Source organism: Centruroides sculpturatus, unplaced genomic scaffold, assembly GCF_000671375.1.
Source record: "Centruroides sculpturatus isolate CEXI.00-Female unplaced genomic scaffold, Cexi_2.0 scaffold1412, whole genome shotgun sequence".
Classification (NCBI taxonomy): Eukaryota; Metazoa; Arthropoda; class Arachnida; order Scorpiones; family Buthidae; genus Centruroides; species Centruroides sculpturatus.
The window spans coordinates 25,199-47,775 of NW_019385660.1; the positions used below are offsets into that span (position 1 = coordinate 25,199).

Here is a 22,577-nt window from a genome sequence, read left to right on the forward strand (position 1 = left end):
TTGTTCTCATCATCTGGAAACCATTAAACGCAATGTTTCCTCTTATCAGCCCCAATTTTGCCTTTGGTCACCGTTCAATACCCTGCCTCTATCATAGATCTATTCATCGCGCCAGAAGGGGGCGTTATTGCTTACTTTGAGAAACGCTGAGCTAAAATAAAAGTCAATGTGTTAGAAATATTCAAGTTGTGATCTTCAATAAAAAATAAAAAATATATAAAATGTAAACATTTTATATATATTCCGTCGAATTTTTATATATAGAATTTGTCTGCCGTCGCCCCTCTATATTTCCTTAACGCCCCCCAATTCTCTATGAGCCTTCTACTGCCCCCCTGACAGCCTCCAGCGCCCACAAGGGGGCGTTATCGCCCACTTTGAGAAACGCTGGATTAGAGAACAGCATTTATGTGGCACAAGACCCAAGCAAGGAGGTAATAGAGTTAGAAGGCTTCGAATTTAATTCATTCCAGGAGACCGTTCTAACTCTGAAGCGTTCGAAGTACGAGGTATTATTGCATATATGTTTATAAATTATTATATAATATAATTTATATTATGAATACATTATTTAATGAATTTTTTATCCGTATTGTTATTATTTACCCAGCTGTTAAATATAATAGAGGGAAAGTATGACGAGCGGTCAAAAAGTGACCCCCCGCAAGATTTTTACATTTTTGGACTTAGGGGACCTTGAAACGTCAAGAAATGTAAAAGATTTCGGTTTTTTTTTCTATATATATGTATGTTGTGTGTGTGGGGGGCACGATTTTGTTTACCCTGTTTGAAACTTAATAATTCCTGTGTTTTTTGTCGAAAATTTCTGAAATTTTGCAGGGAGGTTTGTTTATTAGGGGGATTGGTGCTATTAAATTTTTATGGTTAAAGGTCGAGGGGTGAGGAGATAATGGGTGTCGTGTGTATCTCTAGTAGGGTTGAACTTAATGACGATTTTACTCGTTATTAGCATTTACAATTTTTTTATAAAACTACCCTGAAAATGAAGCATTTTGTCATTTTATAATAGTTAAAAATATAAACATTTTAAAAATAAAATACGATAACAGATGGAGCCATCAAATATTGCCTGGAAAGTTAAGCAACTTTTGCTAGTTTATATATATATATATATATATATAGGCTATATATATTAATAAGAACAGTAACAATATGGATCAGAAATTCATAAAAATATTATAATAGAAGATTTATTACAATAAAATATTAATTATATTCTCTTAAATATCTAGGTATAAAAAGAAAATTGATCAATAATTATATTAAAGCAAGGTAGGTTGTTCTAAGATATTTTTTATGTTAAGAAATTTAATATCAATGTTTTGAAATTGGTTAGTCTAAGGTATATTGTTACAAAATATATTGCTTTCTCTTTTTATTTATTTTTTTAAAAACTATAACAAAAGAATGAATGCAATATAGACTTGTATGCTCCATAATTCAAATAACAAACAACACTAAATAAATTTAAATATTAAAATCGTATGTCGTTTTATACATAATGCTTATACTGATTTGAAATTTTAAAACTAAAAGCAAAGATGGTGCCCCACAGAAAAAAGTTTGATAATATTATTTTATCTAGCTAGACACGAAAATAAGAATCGGATTAGTGTTTCTTATTCTCTTTCCTTTAAAGAAAAAAAATTGTTTACTCTTTGGTTTATAAACGTGCTTATAATATCAATTTTTGAACTCGATTGTTGTTGTCAATTGTCACAAAATCTTGTAGAAATTCTGAAAGCATCTAATAATCACATCTAAAATAAGTTATCTCTGCAATTATTTGTTTCTAGTACATAGAAATAATTAATGATATAATAGATTAATCATATATAAAAATATACTAATTATACTAAAAACAAAATTTTATTCTATAATAAAACAGATAAATTACANTAAGATAATTAATTCTCATTTAATTTCAAAAAAAAAAGTTTGATAAACAGAAATTTTTGTTTATGACATTTAAAATCATACGATCAATAACGGTTCCAATTAAAAAGTAAAATTTATGTGATAATATATTATAATTGTTATACATTTAAGTCCCGTGAGTAATGAAATTCTAAATATAAAATAATGACCACGGAAAGTTTAGCTGTTTTCTGAAAAATAATCATTATTCCTTGAACACAAGCAGAACTTTTACTAATAATTGTTATGAAAAACAATTAATTTTTTTTAAATTACACATCGCAATTTATATAAAAGTAATAAACGATTTTTATTATGCTACTTTAAACATGAACAAAAACTGGTCTTTATAAAATTTGCTGGTTTCTAGTATTTTAAATTTATATATTCGACATAATTGCGAAATATAAAATGAGATAAACTAAATAATTTATAGCAAATTTATAAGAGAAATACATTGTTAAATTGTTAAATCCGATCACTGAATGAGAACAGTACGACTCTTCGCGTAATTTAAGGCACTAAACTTCAGACCTCTTCCAGACGGGCTTTTTATTTACTTCCCGGTCTGTGGACATTATGAGGGCCTTTTAATCATACCCATCGTGGGTTCGGCCAGGCCCACAATGAGGCGGGTTACGTCCGGCATAGCCAGGACAGACCACTTCTGAAAAATCCTGCAGTTTTTCGACCGTCCAGATTCGTATTCCTGGTCCTACAGAGAGGTATACTTTAACCATCTCAGCATCTGGCCTTCTTTAAATGGCTGTTAGGGGAGGCATCTGTGGCAATATGTGGATCTCTGTCATTGAGTGAAGCTTTTCACATGGACTACCAAGTAATGCCATTTAGTGGCGCATCCGAATCGCTAATACATGCGACCGAGGGACATGACCGAGTAGTACACCTTAGCGATATGCCTACGAAAAATTGAGACTTGTATAAGTTTGGAAGTTAAGGCATATTTGGAATCTTTAAAATGATAAATTTGAGAACGTGCTAGCATGAATTGTTGCTCAGATTCCGTGCATTTAAATTTATGTTGTATTGACAACACTATTTTAAACGATAGCAAAATGGAACAGTAAGACAAAGGAGAATTGTAATTGGCGAATTACATAAACAACATGAGAAAAGGAAGAGAAATTTCACAGTTAAGCATTTTATGGATATACGAATGGCAAGGACGACAGTTTACATCATCATAAAGAAACACTGAAAGTGGCAAGACTATTGCTGAAGTGGGAAAAAGAGAATTAAAATAAACAGCGAAAAGGAGTCTTTGGAAAGAAATGCAATCGGAAAAGTTGGACAGTTGCTAGCAAAACTTGGAAGAAAGTTCGAAATATTTCATCAGTATGTCAAAACATACTATCGAGCAAAATGTACTTCGGAAGCGAAAGTCAGCCCCAAAATAAAAAAGAAAACTCGAATTACTAACGACTCTGCTGAAAAATGTGTAAGAAGTGGTTCAGTGTATTCGAAGCCTTAAAATCTCAAGGCTTCAAATGGACTTGACGCTGTTAAGAATAAAGACGTTTGTGGTCGTATTTTACCTTTCATAGAAGTGACTGCGCTGGGAACATCACGTAGACTATTATTGTTAAGGATGGGATTGAGGTTGATCTACAGATAAAAATTTAAACACCATGCAAAATTTCCTCAAAAAGTATCTTGTAGTAATAAATCCGAACGGAAGATCTAAAACATTCATAAAACCTCTCTCCTCTGCATCAATATTAAATGTACGTAAAGGAATGAATTAAGAAGACGCCGATTCCATTTCTCAAGAACCACTCAGATGGCCTTTATGTTTCTTTTGTCCAGACTTCGCAACAGCGTGTAATGCAACAGATACAGTTTCTGTTCTAGAGGAATAGAGTACGTTACATCAGCAAAGAGAACAGCATTGCAGATGTTCCTCAGCTGCTACCAATTGAACGATTCTGGTAACAGCTGAAACAAAAGGTGTGTAAAATAGGTGGTGTACCAAAAATAAAGCGGAACTGAAACAACGCATCAAGTCCAAACTTTGCCAAATTAATTCAGAACACTTTCGAATTGTGATGACAGCTTCAAGACTGAAGTTTAGTTCACACTGAGCGTGATTCCATGGTGAAAGCGAAAAACAGAGCGAAACACAGTGTTTTGTTAAAAAAAATTAACATTACAGTAAAACCTCTATTTAACGCACTATTTCGAGCAATGCGGTATTCGTTAAAGCTGAAAGTCCATTATATAATAAAGTAAGTTTTCCGGATACGTGTATTATCTGTTAATTTAATTACACGTAAAAAGAATTTTAAAGATAACAGGGTGTTAATTTTCACGTATCACATACGGGCTGGAAATATTGTTCGTTAAATCGAGGTTTTATTGTACTATCAATTTGTTGAACTGACACTGGCTGTAATTAGTCAACAATATTGATTATAAGAGTAATCTAATATATCTAATATATATAAATTAATTTCGTTTTCCTTTCTGTGAGATAGCTGTCACAATCGAAATTATCTCCCATTTCCGGGATCTCTAAAGGAATAAGAAATAACTGTTATCTGATATCGGAGATCGGATAAAAAGCATAAAATTACAGTTATTTTTACGAAATCAAGTAAAAATACAATAATCTATACTCCGTATCATACTAGAAATATAATTACTCGTATGAAATTTCTGGATGGTTCAGTTGACTGAATCTTTGAGTAATAGGCTTACAGAAGGGGAGGGTTTTCGCTCCGTATATAAGTATTTGTTTTCTTTTTTTAAAAAATAAAATGTTATTCTGTAATAAGTCATATTTTTGTAATATTGTATATCCAAAATAGAACGTAGAAAATTCTGAAAGAAAAAAATTGACCGAAATCTAGACTCGAACCCCCTCTTTCTGGGTAGTGATTAGTCCAGATTACAGTGTCTGTATAATAACGCTGCAGTTCTTATAATAGCTTTTCTGTAAAATGTCTAATTCTACCCAAACATTTCACATCAATGTATTTAGTTGAGGTTCGGTTTACAATATAATTGATTGAATAAACAGAAAAAAAAATAATATTCTAATCAAACATTGGGTAAAAGTTTAATTTAGATTTTAAAAAATTGTATATTTAAGAAACAAAATACTAATTATTTATATCATATCTTTTTAAATAATTTATTTGATCTTTTAGAGTTTATAATTTTTAAATATATTACTTTAAATGTATTCGGTTAAAATGATTTATATGTAACTTGATAGATTAGAGTCAAAAATAAACTATAAAAGAATCAGTAGTTATTAATGTATTTTTAAAATAAAAACAAAGGAAGTAAACCGATGAATTTTAATCAAACACTTTTTAAAAAATAATAATGCGATGAATAGAAAAAGTTTAAGTTTCTCCATACATTTAAAGTACTGTACGAAATTTTCATTTATTTATTTATTTAGTATTGATATGTTATACATAATTAGCTTGTATCGTAAATTGATCATATATATTCTATTTAATAGATTTAATTATGGATAATCTATCAAAAAATTTATTTGATTACAGTTTTTAATTGAATTAATCGATAAACCAATAGAAAAAAAATTGCTATTAAAGATTAGGATAACTCGTATTATATAAATTTATTAATGGATTCTTTAGAAAAAAAAATATTTTTGAAATATTTAAAATAACAAACTGGAGAAACAAAATCTTTAATAACAGTAATTACATGCTTTTGTAAAATGTTGGAAATTTTAATTACCCGAGCTCAATGAAGTTATGATAAGAGAAACATACAAGTTCTGTTAGTTCTAGTTGTTTCCGTTTAAGAGAAATTCTTGATCAAACAAACAAAGTTTCTAATATATACAAAACAGTTTTGAATTGTCTAAAAATTTCATTTTTAACACAAAATTATATAAAAAGCAATTATGACAGGATTTTTCCTTCATAAAACAGTTTATATCTTGAATATTGTCATTGGCGATTTGTTATGTCCTCTTTATTAAATATTAAATCCATACCGTAAACTGTAATTGGTTATTTGTGACAAGTGGAAATTGAATATTATCATTTTATTAAATTTATTATAAATCTCTTTTAAGGAAAAATTAATTCCTACAATTTTCTCTCTCCTTTAATAAGAGTAATTCTCATTTATCATTGTTTTCAATATAGTGCTTCCACGTAAACTTTATCATATATGAAAGAATGCTAAGCAGAATAGATATTAAGAAGAAATAAATTACATTTAGAAACAAATAATAAATAAATTTAAAAGAATTATTACACTTTTTTTTATCGAAGTTATTTTATACTTTTATTGAAATGTTCACATTTATTGTCAGATGTGACAGTTTTATTTACGGGATTGAACTGATAAGGATTTAAAATATGAATATTTTCTGTGTAAATAAAAATGTTTAAATAGTTATGCAATCGTTTTATATTCGAATTTACGATTGTAATAAAGACTATTTGCCATAATAATATGAAACAAAATATTAAAAGCTTCGAGTAACAAAAATAAGTAGAGAGGACAAATACGTTTTTAAAAGATTAATTCGGATTTTATCTTTCGTACTACAAATTTATAATATTTTAAAATCATTCGTACGGAATTAATAGAAAACTGATGATTCGTGGACATAAATCGCGGATTAAACAACTGAATATCTGTCAAAATGTCTCACAGTAAAGACCAGTTCACACTATGCGACAAAAGTCGCTTCGACAATCGTTTCCGTAGACGAATTGTTTTGACTACGTAATTTTATCACACCACTAACCGGAAACAAAATACCATTTATATTTAAAAAATACAGTATTGCATTTTCTGAGACTGATTACTCAAATGAAAGATTTGTGAATAATCTCGAGATTTAATCACAAGTGTATACATAGACTAACATGATGTGTCAGTCTTTCCATCATGTTTGCCCTCGTCATTTGCATAGTTCTGCTTAAAGCAATGTGGGAAAATAATTGTTTCAGAAGTTATATAGACACGGGACAGACTTTTGATGAATATAAATCGTTTGCCGGAGCAACGCCGGGTTCATTTGCTAGTGAAGAAATAAAAGACAATAGGGCGAATTAGCATGAGATTTTCTATTCGATAGTAGAGAGCAGTTTTTTTAGGTTGCAATTTGAAAAAAAAAATTGTAGACCTATAAATTTCTACTGTCTTTCGTCTGTCCTTCTTTAATCATGCCACGACTCTATTGTTAGTAGAAGTATGACGTATAGTACAGGGGAAAGTCACGAACGAGAGAATATATTTTAAAGTAAATAAATTAAAAATATGATTAAAAATTACAGTACGGCATTGTGAAGATGTCACAATAAATAATTCATCCTTAATTTATAAATTATTGTAGTGTTAGTTTTGTTTGTTTTATGCTTGTAAAACTGTAATGCATAAGTTAATACAGTATAAGCATTCTTTATATAATTATGTATTTATTATTAAGGTAATTTGGCCTTTTTCTAACAAAATTGTAATTACTCTACTTGTAATAAATATATGGAGGTTTATAATAATTTCGTGCCTAAGAGTACAAAAAGACCTAGCTAAGTCACTGGAGATTTGCTATTCGTTTTCTGATATTGTGATTAATTTTTAATAATCATTTTTATAATAATTACATAGAAGGATTTTATTTAGCTTCTTGCATATTAAAAACAGAATAGTTTTCTAGAAATCAATGTAGATCTACATAGATCGTTTTAAGGAACAATCTAATTCACAGACTCAACAACGCAACACAATAGATAAACATTTCTGTACGGTTGACAGAAGTATTCAAAACAATCGTCTTCGTTGACACTGCTATTTCAAACATTAACGAGACACTTGACAGAAACTGCCAAGAATACGTACTATAAATAAAACAAATATGGTGCATGAATAAAAGCTGAAGTATTGGCATCTTTCCCATAATGTTTGGAAACATTATTGATCCTTATATATGTTTTTTACATTTGAATATAACTTTAATTCGTTATATTTTTTAATCTGATGATTACCTAAATTTGGAGTATTATTAATGTTAAAGCACGGACATTAAAACTTTAAGTAAAACGTTTTTTTCTGATGAAATTGGTCAATTTTAAATTAATTTTGCTATTGTCAGATTCGGGAAAACTTCTTGAAGGTAAAAGAATTCGCTTCCATCGTTTTCCAAGGCCTTCACGAAGTTTTTCATTAATCCAAGTTTAATTTGAAGGGGGAGAAGAATCTTTTTTGGGTCTATCAGCGACACACATTTTACATTTCTTTCTCTAGGTATGTTTTCTTTCCTCTTTCCCAAATCTCTATCATCATAATGTTTGTTTGTTTTCAAACTGTTCCATAGACGCGTAAAGCAGCAGTTTTTCGTAAATACTCCTTGTAATCCCCGAAGTAATGCGATAACCTTAAAATCGACACATATTATTCATGTAATTTACGTTTTCTTCTGAAAAATTGAAAAAATATGAATAATTGTTGCGCGATAAAGAATTTTCTAGGCCATTTTCGCATTCTACACTACAAAATACATTAGAAACATTGGCGCGTTATAGCTTACGGGGCCCAGACGAATTTGAATTAGGGGGTACATGTACAGTGTTGATTTCAGACATTTTTCTACGAGAGATGTTTTTGGGAAAAATACTTTTTTATAAAAGATTGGTTTGGAGCTTTCCAGTTGCTTTTTATTTTGTCCCTAGGATAAGGCGCCACTGCTGAAAAAAAAAACAAAAATCGTAAAGATGGATATTTATAGTTTCAAATGGAAGGCATGCAAATCGCGCAGGATCAACAAATAAGTCACATTGCTAAGAAGACAGGCGTATTTTTACACATCAACAATACAGAATTGTATATATAACACGCGAGGAAAGAATATAAAGATAAAATAAAGTTTATGCCTATCAAATAATAAGTATCCAGTTTTCTGCAGAGATATTTATTTTCCAATTTCAATAAAACAAACAACTGGACAATTTACTTTAACAATACTAGGTATTGTTAAAGTACGCTACCAAATGGCTCCAAGTTACAAAGAAATAAATGAAGCCAGAGAGCAACTTGTGCTACGACTCGATTTAGCAGTGTATTTCTTCTTTTTTGTCTAACACATAGCTTAACACAGGATAAATTATAAACTTCATTCTAGATAAGTATAAAAATAAATTATTCTTAAGAGGGATGTTGAGTCATTCGATAGGTCTCATTATCTCTCATATATTTCAGAGCGATACTCGCTTCCTATAAAATTCGAACACATTAATTTAACAAAAGTTTAAGTTTATTAAGAGATCATAGTAATTATTACAACAAGGTAGATAAAAGTGGTGTTACTTTACTTGAAGTCTATTCTTTTTTTGGTTCTAAAGGTTATGTTAAAATCGAAATTTATATTCATCTTTATACAAGATGGTCATCACAAAATACGAGAATATTAGAATTTTGCATTCATATTCATGTTAAAGTTAATGTATATGCAAGGAATGATTCGCAAAAATCACGAAATTTCGATGAAAAATCCAAACTTTACCATTCAATTTTGTGTCGACTCAACTATAAAACTCTGATTTGTTGCTAGCGGTTCGATTTTCAGTTCGTGCAATTAAAATCGATTTATTTCAAGTGTTTTTTCTTTTGGGTTTTGCTTCATTTGTAGCGATTTTGTTGTAAGCAGTGGCGGCCTTAGGGGGTGGCGAGCAGGGCAATCGCCCGGGGCCTCGCGCAACAACCAAGTAGAAAANAAGAAAAGTTTATATTTGTAAGAATTTATGCTTTAAGCTAATATGACAATTCGAACTTCTGTAGAAAAATTTATAAAATATTTGGTGTAATATTCTTTAACATTTAATTGCTACAAATTATACATATTTGAATAGGAATTATATTCAAAAATTTAACATAACTATTGAGATTTGTTTGTTTATAGAGTTTCCAAATAAAAAGTATCCTGTTCAAGTTGTATTTTCTTATTAGTTTATTGGTGTAAAAAGAAAAACCAGTTTTCAGAATCATCAACAATCTATTATAAACTGCTAAATGTATTTTGTTTTCTAACCGCTTTTGCTTACTTTTTCTTCTTATCTCGAGTTTTCTCTTTTCCTGTTTTTTCCACTTAGCTGCCATTCAGTGGTCCAGACTTTACTATTTTGAGAAATATGATAAGGAAGAAAAATATTTAAAATGAAAGATGTAATGTTTGCTTAAATTGAAATTTAACTTGAATAAAATAGTGAATGTTTAAGTCTTAATGAATAGAAAATACATTTCTGTATTTAATGAATAATAAAATATTTGTTTAATGTTCGTTTATTACATGTCAAAACATTTCAAATTACTAAATTTATAAAATGATTTCATTACGTAAGAAGAAACACTCATAGATTAATAAAATGCTAAAATTATTTAATTAACTCATTAGAATAAAGTGTGTATTAAATAAAATTACCAAATTTTTTGGAGTCATTTAATTTTTTCAAGTATTAAAAGCATATAAGTACCCTATTTCCCACTTAGTGGAATATAATTTCATTTTTTGCTAGAGTAGACATGGTTTTTTTCCTCGAACGAATAAGAGTTCGAAATAATATTATAAATTATTAATTTATATTTCAGTGTATTAACCAATAAGCAAGTAAGATAAAGGGCCCATAATTTGGAGGGACCCGGCTTTTTAAAGGTTGATTAATGAATATAATTATATATTTTTCGTTATAACAGAAAAACTTTTATTATACAATTATTATTGTATTAGTGTTTTTATTCTCTATTATTAATAAAAAATTTTAAGTGACATTATATAAGATTTCTTTAGAAGCAACTTATTTAAATCAGGCCCCAATTTAAATTTTGTCTGGGGTACGGTAGAGGCTTAATCCGGCACTGCGTATGCTTGTTGCTCGCCTATCTTTTTGTACTTTGTTGTTAACATGTGTGAAAATGAATATTTGAATTGATACCAAAGTTTTTATAATAGTTATACTTGATGATAGGTATCTAGTTTGACGATTAAAAATTATCAGATGTATTTTACTAAAAATATTTCATCATAATACATATAATCATAATATCTTTATATTTCTGTATTATATGGTGAAATCTATAGTAATATCTAATAACTAGCATGTGGGCCCGGCGTTGCTCCGGCAAAAGTAACGATAACTAAGATAAAGATTATTACGTTACAGTCAACCTTACCCGTTTTCANTCGCAAAGATCTGCCGCCCAGAGCCTCGCAATGGATAAGGCCGCCGCTGGTTGTAAGTTTAGACTACGATCTTTCTAAATTTAAGTATTTTGAACACTGTTAAGCCGCGAATATCACAATTAGTGTCAATGATTTTCCGACAAAAGCTCTATTTCGATAACAATTAATCGGTTTCTTCGCAGAGAGGTCTTTTCACTTATTTTGGAAGATACTTTTCACTCTTTTTATTGTTAATTTTCGTTAAGCCCAAATCCAATCGAATTGTTAAAGTAAAATGGAAATTAATAAATACATTACATTGTTATTCTTCGCTATTTTTATATACCCATTATATCCCATATAAAATTTGCACCGCTATAGTCTAAGCTTTAAAAACGATGTTATTGATAGCTACAAATATTTAAGAAATTTACGATAAAGTATTAAAAATGACTGCCGTTATTTTTATTTTTAAAAAATTAAATAAAAGTTAAGTAAGAAAATGGGTCTTAGAATGTAGGCGAAAAATGTGTTAAGCATAATTCGAATGTCCTCATTTCATTTTAATATGAACACCTGAATGATAAAGCTTCAATAATCTCGATTGCTAAATTACTAAGTAAATTAAGTAAACTTTCTTTAAAATATGCACTTTTTACGAAAGATCTTCCATATGAGTTTATTATAATTAACTCTTGTTGATATTAATATCATATTATTATTATTATTATTGTTGTTGTAAAAATTGTAAATCGACATACAGTCGACCCCTCTATAACACTGTAGATAATTTCGTTTTATATGAATTCCATGTTGTACGAGTCACTTAGATTTTACAAATACGTGTGCCAGGCTGTGAACGGCTCACGTATTTGTAAAATCTAAGTGACTCATACAACATGGAATTCATATAAAACGGAATTATCGACAGTGTTATAAGGGGGTCGACTATATTTACTTGAATTTATCCGTTAAGTTTACAATAGATTTTGTCATATTACACGATAAAATACAGTGAAATTTATATATATAGGCTATATACTTTAGAAATATTTTTAAGTGCATGACATTTTTGGTAAAGATTATTCCAAAAAATAAAGCACACATTACCGGTAAATTATAATTTTTAATACTTTTCAATTGTTCATAAATTTTTAGAATCCAATTTTAAAACCATAAACTAATAAAATGTCGAATTTATTTTTAAATCTTAGAAAATCATTTAATTAAATTTTTTCTTAATGAAATTCACAATCTTTCTTCTTAGAAAATTTTCTAAATAGAACAAAATGAAAGTAAAAAGCAAGAAAAATAAAGTTAGATGACCTAAAACAACAAATGACTTACAAAATTTTACAATTTTATTAAGCCATCCACACATTTGGCACTCGGTTCCAAATTTTTTTTTACTGTATTCTGGTAAAAAAAAAAAAAAAAGTAAAATTAGAATGCAAACTTATATCTATTAGAAAACAAGGTGAGTTTGAAAGAAGCCATTTATAATTAAAATTGACCATTAAAATATTCTACATGAATACATGCAAAAGCTGTTTAGCTATAGTAAAAATAATAATAATAATGTATTTAATTAAACAATAACATTTTTATTCGCAGTTTGGATTAGGTAGAGATGATCTATAACTTAGTGAAGCATTAATTCATTAGTCTATGGGAGATTGCGATTTCACATATAAGACATGGCGATTCATTTAGTTTTTTTTAGACAAAAGCTGTGTCTTATAGGGTGTTTCATAAATTTATTAAATTAATCGAAAATAAACAATTGCTTATTTTTTTAATTTCAAAAATATATTACAGTATATAAAATGAGAATTATTGTTTAGTTAAAAGTCAATTAGAAAGATAGGTCTAATTACGATTTAATTAGTTCCTAGAATCGTACATCCAACCCGTAGGCTCAGTATCATAAATTGAGGCCACATTCCTAGAAATAATAGTGTATTGTACTAAACAATACCATGTAGACATGGCCATTAAAAAAAATATAATACTTAATGCTTGTAAAAATATAAAAATACAAGATGAAATATATATTTAAAATGTTATAAATTGAAGATTAAATACAAATAAAGATTTGATATTTTTTTCCATTCTTCACAACCACAGGCACACAATTAGCATTGGCAGAGTTGACCTTTTCTTTGAGGGTTTTCTCTGCCTACGAATATGTAAATTGATTAAATTTACATATTCGTAGGCAGAGAAGAGGCTCAAAGAAAAGGTCAACTCTGCTAATGTTAATTGTGTTCTTGTGATTGTGAAGGATGCAAAGAAAACATCTAACTTCTATTTGTAATATCTTTAAAAATTCAAATACTATATATTATAAGATCATAGCAGAAATTATATCAGTCATAAAGCGAGTGATTTTAAAGTGTGGATCTATTTCAAATATTAAAAAAAAAAAACCCCAGCTAATGTATAAAAGTAAAGCTTCTTGGCTCCATCTGGAGTTTTAAATGTAAATCAATTTTCTTTATTATTTCTAGTTTCAGTTAATGGAAAATTTATTGAAAATTATGTTTGTAAAATTAAACTGATAACAAATATAATACTTGTATTATCTATGTTACCATAATGTCATAATTTTCATTTTTAATTTATTCTCAGAAAGAATGACAAAATAATTGAGAATAGTCTTGAATTTAACAACAGAATTTTTCTCATGGGATTAAAAGAAACTTTTGAGTATGGCATTTACTACAAGAGGACAAAATTAATTTAAATATTAAATCAATTCTTAACAAAATCATTATATAAAAGTAAATAAATATTTTATAAATATTTTACAAGGACTTTTATTTAACCTGATTATTTTGTTCATTATACTGTAGTTTATTAATAGTGTATTAGAATTACTTAATTATATCAATAAAAATGAAAATTTAAGTCATTTTAAAAGGATAGTTATGTCAAAGTTTATATTAAAGATAGAGAAAATATAACTCACAATTATTTGCAACATAGACAAAAACTCAATTTTAATTTTTACATTTTATGTCTTAAAAAATCTTTTTTGCAAAATGCTTTAAACAATGAGAATTTGTTACAAAAATACTTAATTTTTTGTAATGCATAATTTTAAATAACCATACAACAATATTTGATTGCATCATCTAATATTTATTTTGTACATATTTGTACATAAGTAAAATATAAAAATAATACTGCAGAGCTAAAATAACAATAATTTTCCTGTTTTGATTAATTAACAGTTAACTTTGTTCTAATTTGTTAAATACCCTTCACAATATGTATTACAGATATATCTTGTGCTTTGCATTTATAGTAAATTTCTTTATATAATTTACATACTGGAAGCAATTTTGCAAAAAGTTGGAAGCGAACATTAAAATCAATTGTAATCTTTTATTTAAGATACTGCTAAAATTTGTGGACATTCTGCACGAGCACCACCACAAGGAGGTAGTATGCGAGATTCCATCTTTTCAAAAATCAGAGGTTGTTTACAATATTGACATTCCTGAAAATATTAAAATCTACAAGTTAATATTGAATACATAAAAATTTTAACATATAATAAAAATATTATAATATAACTACAGGTGTTTATAATATTAATATTTGATTATAAAAATCAAATATTAATATTATAAACACCTGTAGTTATATTTTTATTTCATATTCCTTCTATTTGATTATATAAATATTAAACAGAAAGTACTATTTTATTATTTTGAGATAAACAAAAGACATTACTATTTTTTCTATAAAATTATTGTGTATTAATATGTAATATGACACAAGACATACAATAAGACATATTTGCCCTGTATCATATTTGTATCTTTCTAGAAAATTCATCTCAATTTCCTTTATAATTCCCTGTTTTAACTGTTCAGAATAATTTAATTCTACAACATACTGTGAAAATGAATTTGGATAAATTATCATATTTGCATTTATCAGACAAAAATATATTAGAATAAAGTCATATATTAGTTTCCAACTGTTAAATATAACAGAGGGAAAGTGTGGAAATTGGCTAAAAAATGACCTCTCTCAGATGTTTACATTTTTGGACTCAGGATCTTGACATATCAGGAAATGCAAAAAAAAAAATCTGGGCGTTTTTAATCTGTATATATGGATGTGTATGTGTGTATATGGGGGAAGAAAATTTTTATTCGCCTACTTTGAAGCTAAACTCCTACGTGTTTTGTAGAAAATTTTTGAAATTTTGCTGGAAATTTGTGTATTAGGGGAGTGATGCTTTTAAGTTTTGGTGGTTAAATGTCAAGGAGGTGGGGAGATAGAGGAAGGTCTTGTGTCATATCTTGAGTGAGGTCAGACTTAATAAAAATTGTAAATTCTAATAAGAAATAATTTTTTTTATATAAAACTCATCTCTATGCTCCAAATTAAGTTTTTTGTGATTTTACAAGGTATAATAATTAATAATATAAAAAGTTTAGTTAATTACAGATTGTTAATAGACATCATAAGTTATATTTTATATGGATTAAAAAAAAAACTAAATGAGAACATACAGATTGAAAACAAAGTTTTCAATCTATGTTCTCATTTCTTAAGGTTTTCAATCTGTATGCTTGGAAGATTTACAGCTCCTAAATATGATCATTGGTTAATTGATTTAAGCATATTTGTAATTAAAAAGAATTACTTTCATTATGATAATAAATTTTATACCCAGACAACAGGTATACCAATGGGTTCATGTATAGGACCAATATTAGAACTGATAATGAAATTAATTGATTTATAAATCAGTAGAATAAATGGGATTTTTATTTTTTAATACATATATGGATGATTGTATTGTGTTTTTTAATGAAAAACAAATTTTAGATAAAATTAATAAAATAAACAATCACACAAAGTTTGAAATTGAAAAAGAAAAAAAAAATTGGAGTTTGGAGTATTTGGATATTAAAATATTTAAAAAATGGGAACAGCTGGCATTTCAAACATATTGAAAGCCCATAGTTGTATCAAAAGTGGTTGATTATTGTATGTTCTGAAGTTTATGAAAAGGAATGTTTTTGAAATGTACGTAAATAAAATCAAAAATAGAATGACAAAATATGTGCAACAGGAAATTAAATTGGTAATTAATATGTTTTTATTAAATAATTACTCAAAAATAATATTAAAAAATCGCTTAATGCAAAAAAAAATAGGTAAGAATAATGTTAGATTTATAAAGCTGCCTTACGTTCAGAAACAATAAAAAGTATAGTGAAAAATGAAAGTATTATATTATATTTTCCAGAACCAAAAAACAGACTAGATAAACTGTTATGTTTAAAACTCATGTTGTACAGTACATTCCTTTGAATGTAATAGTAAAGATAGATATAAATATTAGAGAGACAAAAAGAAAAAAGAGAGACAAAAAGAAAATTAGGGACAAGAATATCTGAGATTAGATCAATAAATATCATTATGTTAACTCAGTTGTTGTAAAACACTAATACAAATGATTGTGAAATTGATATGGAGACTGTTAAAATAGTAAAAAATGAAAAGAATTATTATAAAAGACAACTATTTGAACATTTGGAAATATTAGCAATAAAAGATGAAAAAATGAATGATAGTTTAGAAAGAATTCTGGATAGATTGTGGCACTCTGTACTTAACATAGATGGCATAGATGCACATAACTATCATAACTATAAATCTGCATACTGTAGAGGAAGGCATGTTGGTTTGAATTAAGTGTTTTAATGAGTTTCACAGTTTAGTAAGGTTAAATATGTAAATGTGTAAATTGAAAGATCAAGTTAGCATATTATAAGTGCCAATTACGAAGAAAGCGATCTGAATGCCTGTGTTATGGGATGCAATATTTAGGTAAGCAGTAATACTAGTTTGTAACAACTATGTTTAAAAAATATATTGTAATAGTAAAAAACGGTTTTAAATATCTTTTAGGTTGTTTTTGTAACCTTCTACTGATGAGGGGCTGTGGTCTGAAATGCAGAATTGTTAGCATTTAGAAAATTGTTATAATAAATTTCTGTGATATGAGTGTTAGCCTCTAGTATGTATGACTCATCTTTTTCTTTGATATAATAAATCCTAATATAATAAGTCTTCATGGACATGTTAAATCACATGTTCTTGTCCCTCACATCATAAGCTTATGTGAGGGACAAGAAGCAAATGATAAAATATAAAAAGTGTTTTTAATAAAAAATCTCACCCCACAGACTTTTAACTTTTTTGCTGGGAAAGTTACACAACTCATTGCTGGAATTTTTTTTAATTCAGATAAAAATATTAATATTTATTGACAATCACTAAGAAATGATTGCAGATTTTTGAATTTATGAAATTTTTGTAAGAATTAATATTATATAATTTTATAAATTACCTTATTACACATATCTTCTCTTAATTTTAATCCAGCTATTTCCCAAACTTTCACAAGATCTTCAACAAATTTATTCATCATTTCTTTAGTATGGAATGGTGTTGGAGCAATTCTTAATTTTTCCTCTCCTTGTGGTACAGTTGGATAATTAATTGCTTGAACATAGTGCCCAAATTTTGTTATCAATTCATTAGATATTTGAGTACAGAACCAAGGATCACCTACCTGTATATAATTTATTTAAAAAAACTTTTTTAGCTCATATCATGTTAAAACCTGAAATCAGTTTGAAATCTATTCAAAACAAACTTAAATAATTATAACTTACATGAACTGGAATTATATGACTTGGGCAATGTACAACTGGAATACCAACTCGCATCAGTTCTTGTCTTAAATATTTCACATTATCTTGATGTTTAGCTCTTAATGCTCGACCTTCTTCACTTTTTAAAATCTTAATGAAACAAGATTTTAGAGTTTAATATTCTAATTTTATTAACATTTGAATAATAAAATTATTTGATATATGCGGTAAACATTAAAAAAAGTAATGTTAAATTTAATTCTCACCCGAATAGAAGTTAAAGATCCTTGTAAAACAGCAGGTGGAAGGGAAGTAGTAAATATAAATCCTGCTGCATAACTTCTTATAGTGTCTACTAATACTGAACTACTAGCGATATATCCTCCAATGCCACCAAATGCTTTACCTGAATTCAAATTAAAATAATATTCATATTTTTAATTAAATTAATATGTATAAATCAAGTAAATGATACAAATTTTTTTAAAATTTGACAAGTTAATTTAATACATTTCGTTATATTAATTGTTATGTAGCATTACTAAATATTTTGTATTAAAAAAGTCAGCATTGTTGATATTGAATACTGAAACTTTTTTATTCTTTACAAATTTTAAAACGAAAAAAAATGATGATAAATCTAAAACCTGGAAATGGAATGATGAATTAAAAAATAATTTAATTGTTAATACAACAGAATTCATTTATTGTAATCATGGTTGCTATCAGTAAGATGAATCTCAAAATTATTATAATAAACAGACTATACTGTGAACAATATTTAAAATAAAAATTTTTAAACTTTTTGAAGTAATCATTGTATTCTATATTACTAGTAACTATTGCTTCCTATTCAATTTTAAAATAACACATGAAAAAATAGTATNCGACTAAAAGCGCGGGAAAACGAGTGTGCCAGACGAAGATTCCTCCAGACATTATTCCTCTTATCTGAATAGAATAAATAAATAAATCACATTATTTTTTAGTTTTTGATTCACTAGATATAATGTTAATTGATATCAATTATAAGGATTCCATAGAACTATTGAAAATTTGCAATGAAAAATTTGCAATAGTGCCCAGTTTTCATTGCAGATTTTGTCAACTTTGATTAAATAATTATACCATTTAAAAAAAGATGAACATGTAAAAGAATCATTCCTTTAAATGTTTATGAGGTTCATATGAAATAAATAGACGATTATTAATATTTTCAATTACTAAACTGCAAAAAACATTTGATATTTTCTGTAATATTTAATCTTTTACCATTTTTTAAATGGTATAATTATTTAATCAAATGTGCTTGATTGCTTTTAATCAAAGTTGTATCACTAGAGATTTAATCTTATAATTTAAATTAAACAAGTAATGATACATACATAGTCCATGGAAAAAAACATGTCCAACTAATTATATTCCTGATCCAGATGCATTCTATCTTGAAACCAATATTAATCATTTAATGATTGTAGTAATTCAGCAGAAAAAACCTTATTACCTGAAAGCTGGAATTGGTACTGAAGAAACAATTAATATTTAAACTATCGAATAAGAAGCATTAATTTTCCAATTAACTAGCTGAAAAAAAATATTTTCTGAATCATTTTTTTTTTGGAAAATAATAATTAATATCATCAAAAATAATGAAAAAACAACAAATAAAGTGGTTTCTTCATACACAGTTGAATTTAATAAAGATAAACTCAAAAATTAAATTAAACAAAGATCACAGCTTTTGAGAGTTTTCAATCCAGAAACCAAATGTTGTCTGTTCTCAAACATCAAATGGAATTTTTGAATGATCCAGAGTGTACATGTTTATGATTAAATTTACTCTCCCTTATGTTGTCCTCACTGGTGACATCAAAGTCCAATTACAAGTACAAATATAAAGCTTCATGTGGAGGATGTGCACAATTTCTCATCAGACATTTCCATTGTCAGAGGTACTAGTCAGAAAGAACAACTAATTCTTATTCCAAAATTAGATGGCAGCTATCAATTACTCCTGAGACAGAATGATGGACAACAGGTACAAAGGTAGAAGAAAATGCAAGAAGTGTCACTTACAGTCAATGTAGAGACATTCGATAGTAACTGTGATTCCTTGGGTCTTCAACTGAACGAGTCAATCCTAATAATAAGAGTCAGAAATAGATCAGAATGTGATCAGACGTGTACCAAACATCTGTGTGTCTCCTTCTAGCATAATTGTGTAGTCAGCTATTATCATAGGCTCTCTCAATAAGTCTACTGCTGTTTGACAAGGTGTTTCTGACTATGCCATGACTGACAAAATCAGTCTCAGGTCAACTGTGCATGTTATTCAAGCATTCCTGCAACTCTAACTGAATTATCTCTCATATAAACATTACCATATAGCCATTTTTCATATTTAGATTCAAAACTGCTGTGTTTGGAAGACAGTGGAATATTTGTGGGTGGTTAACTCTGCAGTATCTATTAGACTTTATTCAACAACAAATAGTAATAAAAGCAACCACTGTGGTAACAGCAGTGGCAATGAGGCATTAAGTAAGTCCTCAATGACTCTTTTCATCAAATTTGAGTTTATCATTATTGCACATGATTAGTTCAACTTGGTGTCACAGGGCAAGCATGTTCTGAATGTAGAATTTGTTACCTCATAAGATTTTTGAGCTGACTTTCTAAACATTGTTGTACATTGCATATATTTTCTTGGCCTGTCTAAAAGTTCTCACACAAGGAACTCAAAAAGATTGCCCAGATATTAATTTGGGCCTTGTTATTAATGCAGCTGTTGTATTTAGCAATGTGCTTGTACAGTACTCTTCCAGTCATATATGAGTAGCTTCACCATATTGGCACTTGTAGATTGAAGATTCTTGGTATGATTGTGGTGCATACACTACAGGACAAATGACTGGTAGTTGCAAATAGAAATGAAATGTTAGACATCCTACTCTCACTTGCATCCAGTCAATATGAGCATCAAAAAGCTGTCAAAGGTCCAAATTTCAGACTTAACCCTCACCATCAATGATTAGTTTGTTTTAATTTCACAACAGTTCTGTCTGTGTGGAGAGTAAATCCTTTTGTTTGCCCACAAAAATATAACAAATGATAAAATGAAAGCAAGAAATTTTTTACATACATTTTAATTTTTGCATTTATATTTATTAAACAAAAGCAATCATATCTTTTGGAAATAAATACGGACAAATCAAAAAGAACATTGAAACAAGTCTGTCTAAAAATTGAATACTGGTCCAAGCTGTTCTCAAATAGTACATGAAATTTTTGAATGATCCAGAGTGCACAAGACTATGGTGGCTTTATTTTGTTTCATAAAGAGAGTATTTCTTTAAATAAAAAAAATTTTTAAATGTTAAATATGACCTTTCCTTCAATACAAAATGCAAATATAGGTTATCTTGTTTGTTTTTTAATACAGACTACTAGTAATAAAAATGAAGTCTTGCCAGTCATGTATCTAACTCCATTCAGGAAAAAATTTCTGAACTGAAATAACATGACTTCTAGCCCAAAGCAGAACTTCATATATAGTTAATTGGGTCCTCTTACCCCTAAGCTTTCCATATCTGGTCTCAACTTTCATCTATCTAACACTGTACTCAATATGAAGGAAGGACAGATGGATGACAGTGAGGAATTTATAAATCTACAATTTTTTTCAAATTGTAGATCTATACTTGCCCAAACAACTTGATTAAAAGTTAATAAAAATATCTACTTGCACTACTAAATCATGCAACATGATTTCATTAACTGTAGAAAAACTTAAGAAAAAGCATTATTATATTCTAAAAAGTACATTACAAAAAATTGCAATGTATTGCATTATTCAAAGAATTGCAGGATATGATAAAACATTCTTTTTGTAAAATGAAAGTATATTTAGAATAAAACAAATTTCTGTAAAAGGAAATAAATGAAAAGGAAATTATCGTAATAAATTTAATTTATTGATGATCCTTTATGATTATTGACTCAATTAACAATAAATATGCAATAGAATTATATTTTATAATCAATTTTTGTATATACTGATAATTAAATAAAATATTTTAAAAGAATTAAATTCACATAGCAGAAAATATATTTAATATTTCTGTAAAATTATTGTCATTAGTTTCATATGACAAGTCCTCTATGCTTTTTGAATTTCTATTAAAGTTATAATTGATTTAAATAATGTTAGACAAACAGTTATTGTTGAATGACTTTTCAGCTATATTATTCCACATACCATAACAAAAATAAGTGACATTCAATTTAAAAACAATTATGAGATTTTATTATACTGATTTGTTGAATAATAAGATTTTTATGAAAATCAATATTAAAGAAAAATTATTAAAAAAATAAAAGATTTCTATAGATGAGATTATATAAATATAATTAATAATTTGATGTCATAATTCTTATTCCATTCCAATGATTTTTTAAAAACATATTTTCATCTTTAGAAAACTAACCAATATTTAACATTCTGATATATTATTAATTATTATTATTATTATACTAATAACAACAACAGTTTTTAAATTTAATGACTGAAAATGCCTAATTCAAATATCAAACTTTTTTTTTTTTTTTGTAAATTTTTCAACCATCTTAACTATAAAATTCCATTATTTCAGTATTGAAATTCACAGAGTTTTCAATACACTTGCTAAAAATTATATGAAAAAATAAAAAAATTGATAAATAATCTCACTTTTATTACTCAAACTTATTCAAATCATATTAGAAACAAACCATTTGAAAAT

At 27.6% G+C, this 22,577-nt stretch overlaps 1 protein-coding gene and 1 long non-coding RNA gene across 4 annotated transcripts in view; one reads left to right on the forward strand and one right to left on the reverse strand.

Moving 5' to 3' along the window:
- The window catches only part of LOC111640960, an 83,106-nt gene that overhangs the window by 20,330 nt on the left and 40,199 nt on the right, over positions 1–22,577 (forward strand). Inside the window, exon 3 of the long non-coding RNA XR_002759334.1 lies at positions 1,254–1,293. This is a non-coding gene — a long non-coding RNA (uncharacterized LOC111640960). The remainder of the gene's footprint in view (positions 1–1,253; positions 1,294–22,577) is intronic.
- LOC111640955 (5-aminolevulinate synthase, erythroid-specific, mitochondrial-like) overlaps positions 14,145–22,577 on the reverse strand; it is a 33,702-nt gene continuing 25,269 nt past the window's right edge. For 2 of the 3 annotated variants that reach the window (XM_023387048.1, XM_023387049.1), the window contains exons 9-12: positions 18,063–18,202; positions 17,818–17,946; positions 17,490–17,714; positions 14,146–14,612 (exon numbers count right to left, since the gene is read on the reverse strand). In XM_023387048.1, coding sequence (XP_023242816.1) covers positions 14,502–14,612; positions 17,490–17,714; positions 17,818–17,946; positions 18,063–18,202 — 605 coding nt within the window. In that variant the 3' untranslated portion in view covers positions 14,146–14,501. Of the gene's footprint in view, positions 14,613–17,489; positions 17,715–17,817; positions 17,947–18,062; positions 18,203–22,577 lie in introns of all 3 variants that reach the window. The other variant, XM_023387051.1, reaches the window with a different exon arrangement.